This window comes from Microtus ochrogaster, chromosome 1, assembly GCF_000317375.1.
Source record: "Microtus ochrogaster isolate Prairie Vole_2 chromosome 1, MicOch1.0, whole genome shotgun sequence".
NCBI lineage: Eukaryota > Metazoa > Chordata > Mammalia > Rodentia > Cricetidae > Microtus > Microtus ochrogaster.
Genome location: NC_022009.1, coordinates 23,672,266 through 23,688,460, shown reverse-complemented (window position 1 = coordinate 23,688,460; position 16,195 = coordinate 23,672,266). Strand labels below are relative to the sequence as shown.

At 43.6% G+C, this 16,195-nt stretch overlaps 1 protein-coding gene across 8 annotated transcripts in view; it reads right to left on the bottom strand.

Moving 5' to 3' along the window:
• Ttll5 (tubulin tyrosine ligase like 5) overlaps positions 1-16,195 on the bottom strand; it is a 256,735-nt gene that overhangs the window by 196,930 nt on the left and 43,610 nt on the right. For all 8 annotated transcript variants that reach the window (XM_005343377.3, XM_026780184.1, XM_026780181.1 and 5 more), the window contains 3 exons: positions 10,544-10,645; positions 8,550-8,641; positions 7,273-7,380 (listed from right to left, as the gene is read on the bottom strand). In XM_005343377.3, coding sequence (XP_005343434.1) covers positions 7,273-7,380; positions 8,550-8,641; positions 10,544-10,645 — 302 coding nt within the window. The remainder of the gene's footprint in view (positions 1-7,272; positions 7,381-8,549; positions 8,642-10,543; positions 10,646-16,195) is intronic.

Sequence of the window (16,195 nt, the reverse complement as noted above, 5' to 3'; positions counted from 1 at the left end):
AGGAAGGAAGGAAGGAAGGAAGGAAGGCAGGCAGACTGTATATTCTGGATGTTGTTCAGCACTATATAAACAAGACACACTATCTCATACAAAATATTTCCTTCAGTTTTTAAGAGCAGAAGCAAAGATTCGACTATTTCATAAAGTAATATTTAATAGGCATGAAGACTATGCTGACAACAACAACTGGTGCACACTCTGATACAGTCTGTAGAAAGAACAAGCCACAAAGGAAGCCCAGTGTGGGGCGGATCAACAATCAACAAGAGCCACTATTTTAACACTCAGCAATCACACTTAATCATCTCATCCCCTTCAGAGAAAAATTCCAAGAGCTCACATTAAGCTGAAGTCTGAGAAAAAATATTCTGGGAAAAGAAAGACATATCTTAAAGTGAGAAAATCACTTTCACAGTGCTAAACCAACGTACTCCTGTGATAACCATGCCCACAAAGCATGCCAAGCTCTAGAGTCAACCAAGCCTCATCTAACTATATAGCCCAGACTTGAGCCCACAATCATGTGAGAGCGGGAGAAGTGCACACTGCTGTGAAAGCATGGCAGTGGCGTGCCGGGTACAATCACCCTAAGAAGGTTGTGCTCAGTGGTAGGGAGTGAGGGTCAAAGGACAGCTTATGTATCAGATTGAACTCGCGAAACTACCAGCTCAACATGTACACTGATTCCTTCTACCTTTCCCTTTAATCAAGCCAATCATTTCGACTCCCTTATGAGGAATAATTTACACACGATGAGATGGGTGAGTCTTAAAAGATTCAGACTGATGAATCCTGAAATTGGTTAAATGCATACAACCCTCAGTCCTATCAAGGGACACACCGAACACACCCATCAATGACCCCAGAAGATTCCTCAAACTTCTTCCCGATAGACAGCTTGCTTCTGCCTCATCCCTGACAACCATTTACTCTTAATTCTTTCCACTATCAATTCTATTCTAGAATTCATAAATGGGAACCATATAGTATATACTCATTTGAGTCTAACTCCTTGTATTATATTTGGTATGTTTTCTGAGTTACATCTATCAGTAGTTCCTTTTAAGGTAGAGGTACTGAGATATAACTTATTTGGAATAAAATCGCCCCTTTAAAGTGAACAATTTGATGAATTCTGAAAAGCATACAGTTGTTTGAACCTGACCTCAATCACAATACAAATCTTACCACAGATGTACCCTGCGCCTCTCGTTAGTCAACCCTCACCTGCCTCATCTTCCAGCAACAGGATTTTGCTTACTTTTTTCCTTTTCCAGAAAGTAAAAAATGTAATAAGCATAGTCTATAGTTTTTTGAGAGTAGTTTCTTTCACATGGTATCTTCTAAAACCTATCTATTCTGTTACATAATCAAAGTGTAGTTCATTCCTTTTAATTCCAAAGTAGTATTTCATAATATGGACATACCACAATTTATCCATTTAACAGTTGGTAGGTATTTTGGCCGTTTCCAACTTGGGGTCATTATGAATAAAGTATCAACATTTGTAGCACAGACATAAAGTTTCCTTTCTCCTAGATAAATACCTGGTCATATGGTTACTGTACACTACCCAAGTACCTCTTACCTCCTGAGCATTTTTCTAGTTGTCAATGAGAATGGGGGAGGGAGAGTGAGCGTCTGACTAGGAGATGCTGTCTAGGAGAGGGAAAACTGCCAGCTCCTGCCCTAACTCTCTACAGTTTGCATAGCATATGCCCTCTGTTAGGGCGTATTTATCTGGCTCCCCTAGGCAAAGCGGTGGTGGTATTTGCATATTCCAAAAGTATTATAGTCACTCTGTAATCAAACTACGTGAACTGCCTCTTATCACTTCCTCTCTGAGTCCTCCTCTCTGGAGGGCAGGTGCCACTTCTCATTTATCATTTTAGATCAGGGGTGCTAGACTGTTCGCCAGCTTGTCAAAGGCACAAGTCATTTTGGAAGAGGAAACTTCAATATAGAAAATGTCCCCCAATAGACTCTTCTATGGACAAGCCTGTGCCCACAGGCTTCTGTTTTCCTGGTAGATGACTGATGGGGGGGGGGGTCACCCCAGGCAGGCAGTCTTAGGTTGTTTAAGAATGCAGGCTGAGAGGGGCATGAGGAGCAAGCCAAGAAACAGTGCTGCCCCATGGCTTGTTTCAGTTCCTGCCTTGGGTTTTTATCCTGACTTCCTTCCGGGATGGACTGTGATATAGATAAATAAACCCTTTTCTCCTCAAGCTGTTTTTGGTCATGGTGTTTATCACAGCAACAGAAACCTAAGGTAATAAAATAAAAGGAAACGTGGACAGCGACTAAGGAAGGTACCAGACATAGACATCTGGCTTCCACACAGATGTGCACGTGTACATGCATGCATATGTGATCGGACAGATGCGCCAGCACATGTATGCGTGCATACAGTAATTAAGAACCAATAAGGGTGAAAAAAGAAAATTATGTGTAAGTCAAACCCAGCAAATAGCTGATTTTTCCTGGCCTAACTACATAGTCACAACAAAGTGACCAGTCATAAAAATGACAAGGACTCATTTTTTTTTTTTAAGAAAGAAAATAAATTTGTTTAGTGCACTGCAAAGAGAAGATTTGGCATAGCAGTAACAGAAGAACCACCTGCCAAAAATAAACAGAAATTCTCAGTGAGGAAAATTTATTAAAGATACATTAAGGAAAAATCTGATAAAAGATGGCTTTTGAAGAAGGGAGAGTGGGAAATAGTTAGAAAATATTCCCATGGAGACCTGAGCTCACTAAAGATAGCACACAGTGTCTTTTTTGGAGACAATGTACTCAGCCTCCCCAGAAATAAGAGCCTGGCTGAAGCTACAGTCCCTGGGCCATGGAAAGAGCGGCACTGACAGGTGCCCACTGTCACTGAGATCCTCTTCTCTAACAGGAATGCTTTTCACCTCAGCTTAGGATTCAAGTTTAAAAACAAAGTGAAATTCTTTAGAACGGGTCTAAAAGAGAATTCTGGAAAAAAGTAGAGCAAGATCACACAGGAAAATGAACTGAGTAAAAGAAGTGTTAACTTGTTAACTCAGTCCTGAAGTCACTATGGTACCTAGCTACTGCCTGGAATGGTAGGTCTAAAAGAAGGATCTAGGCCTGGGCACTGTGCTCTTTTCCAGTCTGATCCGCTAGAAAAGATGATGTCATTGTTCCTGAGATCTAGTTACAGGACAGCACAGGAGAATCCAGGATGTGGGGAGAAAGGGCCAGAGAGCTGGCCTCAAACTGAGCCTTGCCATTTATTAGTCAAATGGCCCAAGACAACTTACTTCAGCTCGCTGACCCTTTCCCCTGGTCATAAACCACGGGTTTAGGACACATGGCTGGGAGCAAGCACCAGCACTGCTGGGGACAAAGAGCAGCCTTTTAGGAAACACCCTTCCCATCTGAGATGGAGCTAGAGATAAACTAAGAGGGGCTTACCATGCAAACCGCCCCTGCCTTCCACTCCTTTACTGTTGGTGGAGAGGTCTGCATAACGGAGACAGCAAGCTCCCTTCCTGCAGCCCTCTGACAATCACTTATGGACACCTTCCTTTCAAAGAGCATGGCCTTACCCTGAAAAATGGTCAAGAGCAGAGGTAACAGAAACTAAACCAGATTTCACTTAAGGGAGGTATCCTGAGCGTACTGGTTTTCCACAGACATGCCATTGGTCTCTGTTCATCAGCGTCTGGTCCACACTGGAGGACCAGGATCAGAGCCCATCGCTTCAGCCATTCTCACAAACAAACACGAAACCACTGTCAGCAGCAACATCTTTGAAAGACAGCTAACATCCTGTTGGTTTTGGCTGTTTTTCTTTAAAAAAAAAAAAAATGTTCTCATAGTCAGTAATTTTGCAGCACCAATTTCCTTAGCATATTTAAAGAGTTGCCATTGAAGCATATTAGTTCACATTGTACCACATTTTCACAATCGTGGAAGGCAGTAAAATTTGACTGTTAGAAACATGTTTTATTGGGGGAGGCATCCAAAAATCATATAATTGAAGTCCTATGATCAAGACGGAAGATTGCCAAGACTCATCCTCTGGGGCCCCTGTTTTTCAGGCAGAGTCTCTTTCATGCAAGTTCTTTTACTCCCTAAGTCTAGAACCTGAGACCAGCTCTAATTTCTCAGGGTCTCCATCTTCTTTTGGATGTACAAGCTTACAAAATAGCATTAAATGGCTAAGTTTCTGACTGCCTGCTATGGTTGAAACACAGGTAGTAATGAGATAATGCAGGCTTATGAACACAACAGCAGCTCAGGGCAAACTGAGTTTGAGAAGAACAAACTGTTGACAGTAATGCGCTGCTGCAGTACTAATCTCTGCCCAGATGCAGCTTGGCCTGGAAAAGAGTGACCTGCGCAAGTAAAGCACTGACGGGGGATGGGGGAGGAACCTGCAAACGGCACAGGCGGCAAGGGGGGGAAGAACTCACAGGGCAGAAACCCCGGAACACAACACTTCTGGCACTAGTCTATAGTGAAAAGCCAGAAATGACTACCAAAAGAATAGAAGGAACCCCACCTCTGCATTCTGTTTCCCTAAAAATATGGGTACTCTCCTTAAGCCGAAAGCTTCTGGGAAGCTCTCAAGTCCTGGTTACCCTGACACACACAAAGTGACTCCTTACCATGCAAACCCCAGGGGAGGCTAAGAGTCAGGGGGAGGCAAAGGGATTCACACAAATATATACGAATATATAAAATCATATTTCATGAGGGGTTAATGAAGCACACAGAATCCCAGGGTTGACAGGAAGTGGAATTAGAACCACAAAAGCCAAGGAGACAGTCAACAACTTAAAAAACTCCAGATGCCTTGAGTGTATTGGAGCTGGACCAGGACAGGAAAGGGGAGAGGAGACCCTGGCTGATTGACCTTGGGATATTTCTGAGTCAGAGAGAGTTGCTGCGCGTCTTTCATATGGAGTTCTGTAAAACCATTCCTAAGCTTCCAAAAGGCAATCAGGTTACAAAGCAAGATAGGAAAAGAAACACCCAGAAAAGCCTTCAGGATTAGCTACTTAGAACAAAATGTTTTGTTTTATCTTGGTTTTGTTTTTTCAATGTATCAGGGGCCATGAGAAATTTACCAACAGAGGCAAGCAGAGCTGGAAAGGAAACAGTTAATCTTGAAAGGTTTCAACAGCTGGAGTCCCATTCTCTTAGCCCCCACCTCATCCTCAAACAGACTAACAATTCTGAGTTGCAAGCCTTACCAAATCAGATCCACTAAAAAGCTTACTGCTAAGCCACCAAGAAGTCAGGAAAACAAGTACCGAGCAATCATTCAGCAAATATTTGCCCACATTCTCTACGAGCACAAGATGCTGCTCTGCATGAGAGGGACAAGCCAACGGTGACACCATGACGGCCATCATGAAAGAGCGTCCACAGAAATGATACCAGAGGACACTCAGGAGACACCGCAGAGACATGAACAGAGTGCTGGGGCTACAGGGTGGGAGTCTAACATTCACTAGGAAGAGTTAGGGGGGAAAAAGACCACCAACGAAATGATGCTTGGCTTTGCCTGGAAGGATGTTGGTGGCCTACTAGGTAAAGTAACATGAGAAAAGTGGAGGGAGTTCAGCTGCAAGGTAAATTAAACTAGAGTTAGAGTGAGAGAAGGTCCCCGGAACTCTGATTTGACATAAACAGAATGAGATAGAAAGGTAGACACAACAGCTTAAGAATTCAAGAAGATAAACACGGAGACTTCCTAAAGCACACACAGAATGGCATGCGGGAGTGACATGACGAGGCCCTGTGCCCAGCAAGGCTTCAGAAAAGCAGCAGAGTGAAGTGGGTCTTAAGGGAATGGAAGAATGAGAGGCAGACAAGGGGCTTTCTAGCCAGACCCAGAACCTGTGGACTGGTGCGGTCCCCTCCCAAAGGCCTGCTTTTGAAGTCTCTGCCATCTTTCATTTTGCTCTATAGTTCCAGATCCTGACTGCCTGCACCTTCCATTCAGTCTCAACAGTATTCCTACTTGAGCATCAGTCCAATACATCCTGTTATAATCTATTAAAGAGATCAAGAATTAGTGTCTAAGCCAGGCGGTGGTGACACACACCTTTAATCCCAGGACTCAGGAGGCAGAGGCAGAGGCAGAGGCAGAGGCAGGCAGATCTCTGTGAGTTCGAGGCCAGCCTGGTCTACAAGAACTAGTTCCAGGGCAGGCTCCAAAGCTACAGTGAAACCCTGTCTCGAAACAAAACAAAACAAAATAATTAGTGTCTAATTACAAAATTAATAAAAGTAATTTTTATTAAGTACAGCTTAAGGGCCAGACATGGGGCCACATGCTCTCTTTGCTTGCACTGTCTCAGTGGTTACAGTATTCTTAGGAGGGAGATATCACTATGGCTGTCACTTAAGAGTCTAGAAAATGAGAAGCAGGATAAGTTGCTGAATATCACCCAACCAGAAATGAATGCAAACGGGTATCAAATCCAGGCTGCCAGACTCTAGGGACCATGGTCTTTATTTCTCTACTCTCCAGCCCCCTAAGCAAGCCACACCACCTCTGTCCTTACTATCACACTTTAACTAGCATCACTATATCAATAATCATGTGTGTTCTATCCCCAAGGTCCAACACGTGCCCAAAGCCTACCTGGCCCTATGGGCTTTCATCCTGACAACTAATACTAAGTTCCTATCCATAGAGAAAGCAGATGCACCAAGGCCACCTTGGTGTGACACACACAACTAGCGGGTCAGAGGTCAGAGGTTTCCCTTTCTACACTATCTCTGTACAATCAAAAGATAGAGTGAAACAGAAGGGGAGGGGAGAAGAGGAGGAAAACTAGCAGGAGAAAGAAGGGGAGGAGGAATCCACTAGGAAGAAGGCTAAAACTAAAAGGAGGAGTCCTTGGAAAATGGGAGAAAGCACACACTGGTACCAGCCAGAGCTTCTTGGACCTGTTCCCAGTCTGGCTGCCAGAGAGCTCTGGAATATATTTGTTAGAGCTGGATTCCTGAGCGGCCTATTGCAGACTTTTTCTGAGTGTACTCTGACAGAGAGAATCACACTCCGGTTTCAATCCCTGTTCCCCACATTGGAAGCAAGTTCCTCCTCCAGAGATTCCAATGAAAACTCACCACTGGCCTCTTGGGAGGATCTGCATCTACTCTACTCTACGAGCTTAAGGATGCAAACCCAGGATGTGTCCCTGACTCCTATAGTCTCACTGAGCCCCATTATCTGAGAATCCCAAGACCCTCAGCACAAAACACAAGCGTCTGGTGGCTCCTTACCGAAACAACTGCTGCGGTGCGGGACAAAGGTCTTACAGGCAGTGGCGATAGCTAGTTCAGCAGAGATTATCGTCTTAATGATCAGGTCTTCCACATGGGCCATCAATGCTGCAAAAACAATCTTTTGTAATGAAAACAGAAACACTATAATTCATGCATGCGTTTGTAGGAGCAGATTCTAGGTCACTATGCAATTATAAAAGCACGTGTTCTCATTCAAAAAGCATCTAAATGGTGGTCTTCAGGATGGGTGCTACAGGGCTGGCGAGCCACGAGTAGAGATAAGGGTGCAGATGGCCTGTGACAGAGTACAGGCTGCAGAAGGCGCCTTCTCTTCCTCTTGCTCTTCTGTGCACAAAAAAGTCTATTTGCACACTGCTTCCCATGCTGCTCAAGGCTCAGCATGGATTCTTTTGAACTTCAAGCCCCATACTCAGATTCTACCCCGCCCATTGTTCGCATCAGCAACAAGAATGAGAGTTCAATTTACAAAGATTTGAACCCAGAGCCAACACAAATAGCAATGCAGCATATATAATGCCACAGTATCTTAGTTAGCAGCACACATTCAAGAAAGATAAACTGAGGACCAAAGAGAAAGTGATGCTTTCTAAACTAGAAACAAGAAAAGGGATTTGGGGAGGTTGTAGAAAGTTTCTTCTCCACTGTGAACCACAGGAAAAACAACAGTCACCCACTGGCTTCTCAGCAACATTATCAAGAGGCCTGGTGAGACACGACAGTAAAATCATACAAAGTAGTAGAGTCATGGGGCTGGAGAGATGGCTTGGCAGGTAAGAGCTGGCTGCTCTTGCAGAGGACCTACGTTTGTTCCCCAGCACCCATGTAGGATAGCTCACAATCTCCTGTAATTTCAGCTCCAGGGAAACTGATGCCTTCTTGTGGCTTCAACAGGTATCTGTGTGCGAGCGTGGATGTGTGTGCACGCGCATCTCCCCACAAAACAGATATAAAGTGGAATCTAAAAGGAAAAGGTATGATAGCCACCAGTTGTGTGTGTTGTGTGCGTGCGCACACGTGCACGTACACCTCCCCATATATATATCATAGAGTCTAAAAGGAAGAGTATGATTCACCAGTTGTGTGTGTGTGTGCGTGCGCACACGTGCACGTACACCTCCCCATATATATATCGTAGAGTCTAAAAGGAAGAGTATGATGCTCACCAGTTGTGTGTGTGTGTGCGTGCGCACACGTGCACGTACACCTCCCCATATATATATCGTAGAGTCTAAAAGGAAGAGTATGATGCTCACCAGTTGTGTCCTTGCCTTCTTGTTTCAGGTACCTAAGCATGGCACTCATGCTCCACTTGTTCCCATAATCCTCCACTTCTGGATCATCGCAACTAAAAAGAAAGAAATTGAGGCTGCATATGCCAAGAGGCCTGTCTTTCCCTGTGCTTTGAGTATGTTAGAGAATATACACTTTGCTGATTTCCACCTGGTGTTCCCTGGTTCTTTTGTAAGACACCCTTTCTATCAATTCCTTAAAAGGAAGGGAAAATGAAGTTTGCTTTCCTGAAGAGTGCAGAGAAGAGAGCTAATTCTTCAACATCAAGAATGAGTGAAAAGCCAGGCATGGTGGTGCATGCTTTAATCCCAGCACTGGGGAGGCAGAGGCAGGCAGATCTCTGTGAGTTTGAGGTCAGCCTGTTCTATAAAGCGAGTTCCAGAACAGCCAGGGCTGTTACACAGAGAAATCGGTCTCCCAAAAAAAAAAAAAAAAATAAATAAATAAATAAAAATAATAAAAATAAACAGTGAAGAAAGTTAAGAAAAAATATGGACACGTTTAAGAGTTATAATAAATTAACAATGGGATTTAACACATCTAGCCTGAGGCAAATGTCACGTGAGGCCAGCAAACCACCTCAGGTGCCATTTTCAGACCAGAGCTGAGTTTGACACACTAATCAAGCCTCCTGTCTGTGGCAATGACAGCTACTTCCCTTCTCAAGTCCCACGAGTGACAGGGGACGCTGGGGTGCCAGGAAGAGCACTGGGCATCCCACTGTCTCTAATGGTGAATGGGGCAGGCTCCCGAGTGTCGCCCTGCAGCCAGGCAGTTTGCCACTGACTTCTCAATCCTCAGAGCCCTCTCCAGTTACATCTCTGCTCATCTCAAAGTGAGGGACATGGCAGCTTAAAGCAGTTCCAGGGCTGGTCAAGGGCCACTCATTGAAACCTCTTTCACTTCAGCAACTACCCCAACATTTCCAGTTTCTTGCCTTCCTTGGACCTGCTGGGAACTTATTTTTAGTCTGAGTAGAAAGTGACTGTTTGGGTTTCTTTTCTATTTTTCCACTTTCTGGCAAAATTATCTGGATGAAAGAAAACAGAGCAAAAATAACATTTCCACACAGCTGGGCTGCGACTCCTCTCCACCAGTCCTTCTCTAAGATGGCCTAGCTTCTTTAATGTTTTCCTTCTTTTGGTCTGATCATAGTAGTATATTTTAGAAAATTTTAGAAGCTATATAAAAGCAATGAGTAAAAACCCTAAAAGATAACTACTCTAATCTTATACTTTGTGTTGAAGAAGAGTTAATACTTCAGGACATAACTTTTTCTCCTTTCTCAGCAAAAAATACTGTTTTAGCTACTAGATTGATTCCGTCAAGGTGTCTGCTGCATGTACTGTCTCATCGTCCTCCTCCATTAAACAATACACAGTAAAGATGCTTCTAGCTCTGGTTCTGTACATCCATCCTGAAGGTTAAATTCATAGAAACGGAACCACGGTGTCAAAGGACACATATAATTTTAAGCTTCTGATATGACTGCTAAATTGAAATTCTTACCCAAGCCAAGTAGGGAAAGACAAATAGTGAAGGTGCGGAATTATAGGCAGAAAGAGGTGACCTTCTGCCGAGTTTGCCACGGAGAAGCCGTGGCAGCAGCCAACAACAGTGCCTCCAAAGTGATACTTGAGGGGCTGGAGAGAGCTTAGTGGTTCAGAGAACTCACTGAGCTTCTAGAGGACCTGGATTCGATTCTCAACACCCACATGGTGGCTAACAACCATCAGTAACTCCAGCTCCAGGGGATCTAACACGGCTTCGGGCTTCCGAGGGCACCATGAATACACATGGTACATGCACACCCGAAACACCCATATACATAGATTAATTAAAAAACAACAACAACAACAACAACAAAAGACACTTGGCCCTCCGTTGTCTCCTAAGTATTCTGACACTCGGCTCCAGTGCAGCTTTCCGTGTCTCCACACTCAGATGCGGCCAGTACCTCACATAGTCTCCACTCTTCTTATTCACACTGTAGTTCGTCAGGTGCATGAACTGGTTCCGAATGTTCTTGGATCCTTGGTCATATCGCACAGTTGCAAACCTGACAGGAAGAGCACGGGTGAAATGCCAGGAACAGCGTCAGTGGAACTGAAGACTGGGGAGATCACAATAGCATGGGGGCTATTATCATTATCTTACAAGGAGGGTGGCACTCTTATCTAACAGATAATGACCTCTTCTAAGTGACGACTCCTGAGAAGTGTGTTCTACGCATCATCACATAACAATTGACCCTAAAGGCAACTTTCATGAAATAGAACCATATTATATCTAAATTTTAAATAGATAAAAAACTAAATATGACCATTAAAGACTGAATAACTTGGCCATGCATGGTGAAACACACCTTTAACCCCAGCATTAAAAATTCAGAGATCTGCCTGGTCTAGCTCGAGAATTCCAGGTTAGCCAGGGCTGCAGTAAGATACTGTCTCAAAAAAATGAAAGGAAGAGAGGGAGGGAAAGAGAGTGGGAGGGAGGGAGGGAGGAACGAAGGAAAAAAAGAAAAGACTGAATCACTTATCCAAGATTGCAAACTCTAAAACCCTATGGCTTAGCCACTCTCAGACACTGCTTCTCTTATCAATGAACAGAAGAATAAAAATTCAAAACACAGCAATTCACAAGCTGGGCAAATGTATGTAGTAGGCTGCTACAGCTATGAAGTTGCAGTTAACACCTACTAGGCCCTCGCAGTGACTGAAACAACATTCTACAGGAGGAAAGGAAAAGTGGTCCAGCACAGTGTTATGCAGATTTGAAACACCCACAGAGGGAAGAGCTCTGATTCGTAATGGCTCAAGAAGGCCCATCAAGGCGCTGAGAGGAAGCACAGTAGCAAGAACATGGCACAGCACAGGAGAAGCCCACAGCAAACAGGCAGCAACTCCATGTCCATGACTACTGTTGAGAACATCAAAGCATAAAACACAGACGCCACTGCAGGCAGCAAGCAGGGAGAGGGAAAACTGCCCAGCGATGCTCAGTATCGAAAAGGCCTCAAGACAATAGTTCACAGACTGCTAGTGCCATATCACCAAGCCCTAAAGTGATTTTCCCAAGACACATATCCAACCAAGTGTGTGAAAAAACCTAGAAGGCCACAAGTTTATTTTCATATGATTTACAAATCGTTTACATATGCTTACCCAGACTATGAAGTCAACATGGTTTTTACCACATTAAAGGTCAGAATTTAAAAACTTTCCTCTTCTCTATTTCTTCTCACCCACTCCCACCATCTCCACTCCCTAATTCCCTGTATCAGAAAAAAAAAAAACAAACAAACCAAAAAACTAAAATAAACAAACATAAGACCAGGAAAAAGGATGTGGATAACAAGAAAATTCTGACCAGGCATGTATGGCTAAAGAGAGTTTGACAAGCATTGTCTACGCTTGAGAAAGACCTCAAAATTTCCAGAAGTTTCTAGGAGCTACCATTTAACACTTTGTCTTCAGGTGGTGGCAAGTGGACTTGGCCTTAACATCCCAATCTTCATATAAAGAAGCAGAGCAGGTGGAAGTCACTCTCTGAAATCTGAAGTCCGAAATTCAAGACTGACAACTTCCACAGACATTAACTGGTGATATATCACTTATCTTCAGCAAGAATTAAGTGTGAGGAAGAGAAAGTCCTGCTAGGCAAGGAGAGGTATCTTTTGGCTACCTCTTCATACTTGACTCAACCTGACCAACATAGAAGCCCAGCAGAAGTACCAAGTGAGCTGGATCTGGGGCTCTTGCATTTGCACCTCTACATGCTTTTAAGAGGCCTGGGCTCCTACAAATCGTCGTCCTCATCTTCCTTTCATTGGGACATTTGACAACATTACAAATGTCACAGAGTGGGCTCCTACAGGGGCTAAAAAACAAGAAAAAGAGCCAAGGGCGAAGAGAAGTGTGACAACAAACTGCCCTGACAGGGCAAAACCACCAACTCTGTTATCCCTCGGTCCAAAGAACATGAAGTGCAATGCACGAAGAGCATACAGGGGAGGGAGGGCTTACCCAGTTAGATCTCACGGCTCTCATGAAAACCTGTTAGACATGCCACATTCATCTCTGCTCACCATTTTCTTCCTAGGGTCCAGGTGAGAAGTCACACTACCCTGGTTATTCATCCAGTTATGATTATATGCTTGACCCTCAAAGATTTGGTTTGGGACGATTTCCCTTGATTTTGGCTTTTAACTTGAATGACTTGGCTAGCTAACTTCTTGCAGATCCATGAGAAAGACAGTGTATAGACAAGAAGCAAACCCTGGGGAAATGCAGAACAGCCTCATAGGAATCTGAATGTAGAGAACAGAGAACATCTGACTGGGGAGGCAGCTCAGTAAGGCCAAGAGACCGGCTACAAAGAAGAAAACTTAATAAATAAATATGGTAAAGATAACAGGAGACAGTTTTTTCTTTGTTGGACAGGAAATGAGAATATGTAAAAGACAAAAGCTAGTTTATACTCTGAATTTAGAGTAGAGCTGCAAATGCCAACATAACCCATTTCCTAACGCACAGATATAGAAATAAATGTGGATGAGTGCATGAGAAGAGGGACACGCATGCACACGTTTCCTAGGCATCTCTATTGAAAGCCCCAGAGCAACGAGATCATCTAATCATCTAGTATCCTCCTTCCCTTCCTTCCTCCTTCCCTCCCTCTCTGTGTCTCTCTCTGTCTCTGTCTCTGTCTGTGTGTGTCTCTCTCTCTGTGAGACAAGGTTTCTCTGTGGAGCCCTGGCTGTCCTGGAACTAGCTATGTAGACCATGCTGGCCTTGAGCTCACAGAGATCTGTTAGCCTCTGCTTCCCAGGGGCTAGCATTAAAGGCATGTGCCACAACCACCCAGCCAAACCTTCATTTCTAAATACTCTTCTCCATGACCAAGTAACCAGTGCTCCTTGGAGATATGAGTGGTTCCAGAGCTGGGTCAGAAACGTCTTATACACAAAGAATTATAGAGACATGTCCAAAGGACACAAAAGCCAGCATAAAGGGGCCCCCATTGTCCAAACCTAGGACAAACAGAGTGTGAAAATAAAACAGTATAGTAAAAGGACCCATTGAAATAGAAATCTTTCAGTATGTGTTCATATAAACAAATGACTACATAATCATAAGGAGAAAAACCTTTTCCTCAAAGTAAAATGCCAAATAATACAAATAAAAGGATGATGGGATTTGAAAATCATCATCTGGCAGTCACTACTGTAATAATTCACTCAAGCAAGAAATATCAGTAGATATGAAAGCTATTGTTGAAACTGAGATACGGAGTAAGTTTTATATGGTTTCAACCACCTCATCATAAATTCTTGGTAATCACAGAGGGAAGAAAAGTCATTTTACAGTGGAGGAATCTGGAAGGCACTACCTTAATCAAATACCAAATAATTAGCGAATACCATCAAATATACTGAAATGGGAACTTACCATCACTTCTGTGGGACTCTGACGCCAAATGAGCAACCAAAGTTTAATCGTGAGAAAGTACAGACAAACCCAAATTGAAGGACAAATTGCAAAATGACTAGCCTGTCATCTACCAAAACGCCAAAGTCAGGAAGTCACAGAAATGCTGAAGAGTTGCTCCAGACTTCAGAAGTCAGGAGACTTGACAGCTGAACTAAACCACCATCCTTGGCTGGGCTTTGGTTAAAGAATGTGAGTAGGACAAACTGGCAGAGCCAGACAGGGTCTCTGGGCAGGTACTCAGATAGCTTCTTCACAAGTCCAAATGCTCAAAATGCAAAGTCTCAGAGGAAATGAGTAAGTTTCTTGTGAACTTGAGAACAACAGAAGGCCTGGCCATTCCACTCTGAGAGAATTGGGAGCTACACAGCACATGGGCCTGTGCATAGGAGCGCCTACTTCCCCATGCTCCAATGTCTGCCTGAGCAGCGCCCTCTGGAAAGGCACTATGAGCATTTAGGTCTGTGACTGTCACACACTATCACACATCATCCTACTAGGCCTGAAAGTTTCCACACAATTTCCCTACTAACGAGCTAGAGGAAACCAAATCTGCAAACGCTCATCCTAATACAACATAAGTACTGACCCTCGCTCTGACGGAGATCAAGATTTAAGACACTGGGGGCTGGAGAGATGGCTCAGAGGTTAAAAGCACTGGTTGCTCTTCCAGAGGTCCTGAGTTCAATTCCCAGCAACCACATGGTGGCTCACAACCATCTATGAGATCTGGTGCCCTCTTCTGGTGGGCAGGCATACATGCAGACAGAACATTGTATACATAATAAATAAATAAATTTAAAAAAAAAAGATTTAAGACACTGGGGCCCTCCCACGGAGTCTCACAGTATAGAAACACTTGGGGCAGACCCACATCCAGCACATGGCCAGTACAAAGCCAACTCAATGATATTTGGGTTTATTTATTTATTTATTTGGCTCATATTACTTCGTTTGGACATTTTTGCCTTATTTGTCTTTTGCTTACTTAATATGGCTTCCAATTCCTGGTTTTTTTGCTTGCTTGTTTCTGGTTTGTTTGTTTCAAAACAGGGTTTCTATGTGTAGCCCTGCCTGTCCTGAAGTTTGCTCTGCAGACCAGGCTGGCCTAGAACTCAGATCTACCTGCCTCTGCCTGCTGAGTGCTGGGATTAAAGACGTGCGCCACCACTAACTCCAATTTTGTGTTTTTATGGGTTTTGTTGGTGTTTGTGTTCCTTGTGCTTTTTCTTTGTTGTTGTTTTTTAATACTGGTCTAATTTTTTTTATTTGCTTGTTTGTTTTCTAAAGAGAGTGAAAGAAACCATGGAGTTGGATAGACAGGGAGGGTGTGCGAGGAGATGAGGAAGGGCAAATGATGATCAGTATATACCGCGTGAAAAACATTCACTTTCAATCAAAAAAATAATGCTATTAAAGAGAGAAAGGGGGAGAGAGAGAAAGAAAGTGTGTATGGGGAGGGGGGTGTAAGGAAGTACACTGGGCCCTCGAGATGGCTCAACCAGAAAAGGCACTTGTACACCAAGCCTGAAGATCTGAGAAGAGTTCTGGGGCTCACATGTAAGAGAGAAGCAATCCCAAGTTGTCCTCTGACTTCCATCGATGTACTATGATGCGTGTGCACGCAGACAGACAGATGACTGTAATTAAATAATAAGACCTAAGAAAGCCCACACAACAGATTTCACAGCCTTGACCTTTAGGCCAAGAAAAGATTATCAATCTGTAAACGAATACAGGTGATCTCTATTTTGAAAACAAAGTCTTAAAAGCTACACTTTGTCTTTTCTGCTTCTCACATGGAATCAGGATTTCTCAGAAATGGGAGCGTGTGACTGAAGAACAGGCTTTAGTAGTAAACACACACAGCAGCTTGATAGTTTTCCACTTTACGATGGTATAAGGATAATCTGCATTCTGAAGAAATCACACTTTGAGTTCTGAATGCTGATCTTTTCCCACACTAGAAATATGCACTGGTGCTATCTTGCAACCCTGAACAGCAGAGCAAGCTGCAGCCAGTCACTCACACCATCATGACAGCTGACAAGCAACAGTAAACCATATTGCTAAGCTAATGTGTCTGGTAGGTTAGGCGTGTTAAATGCATTTTCAGG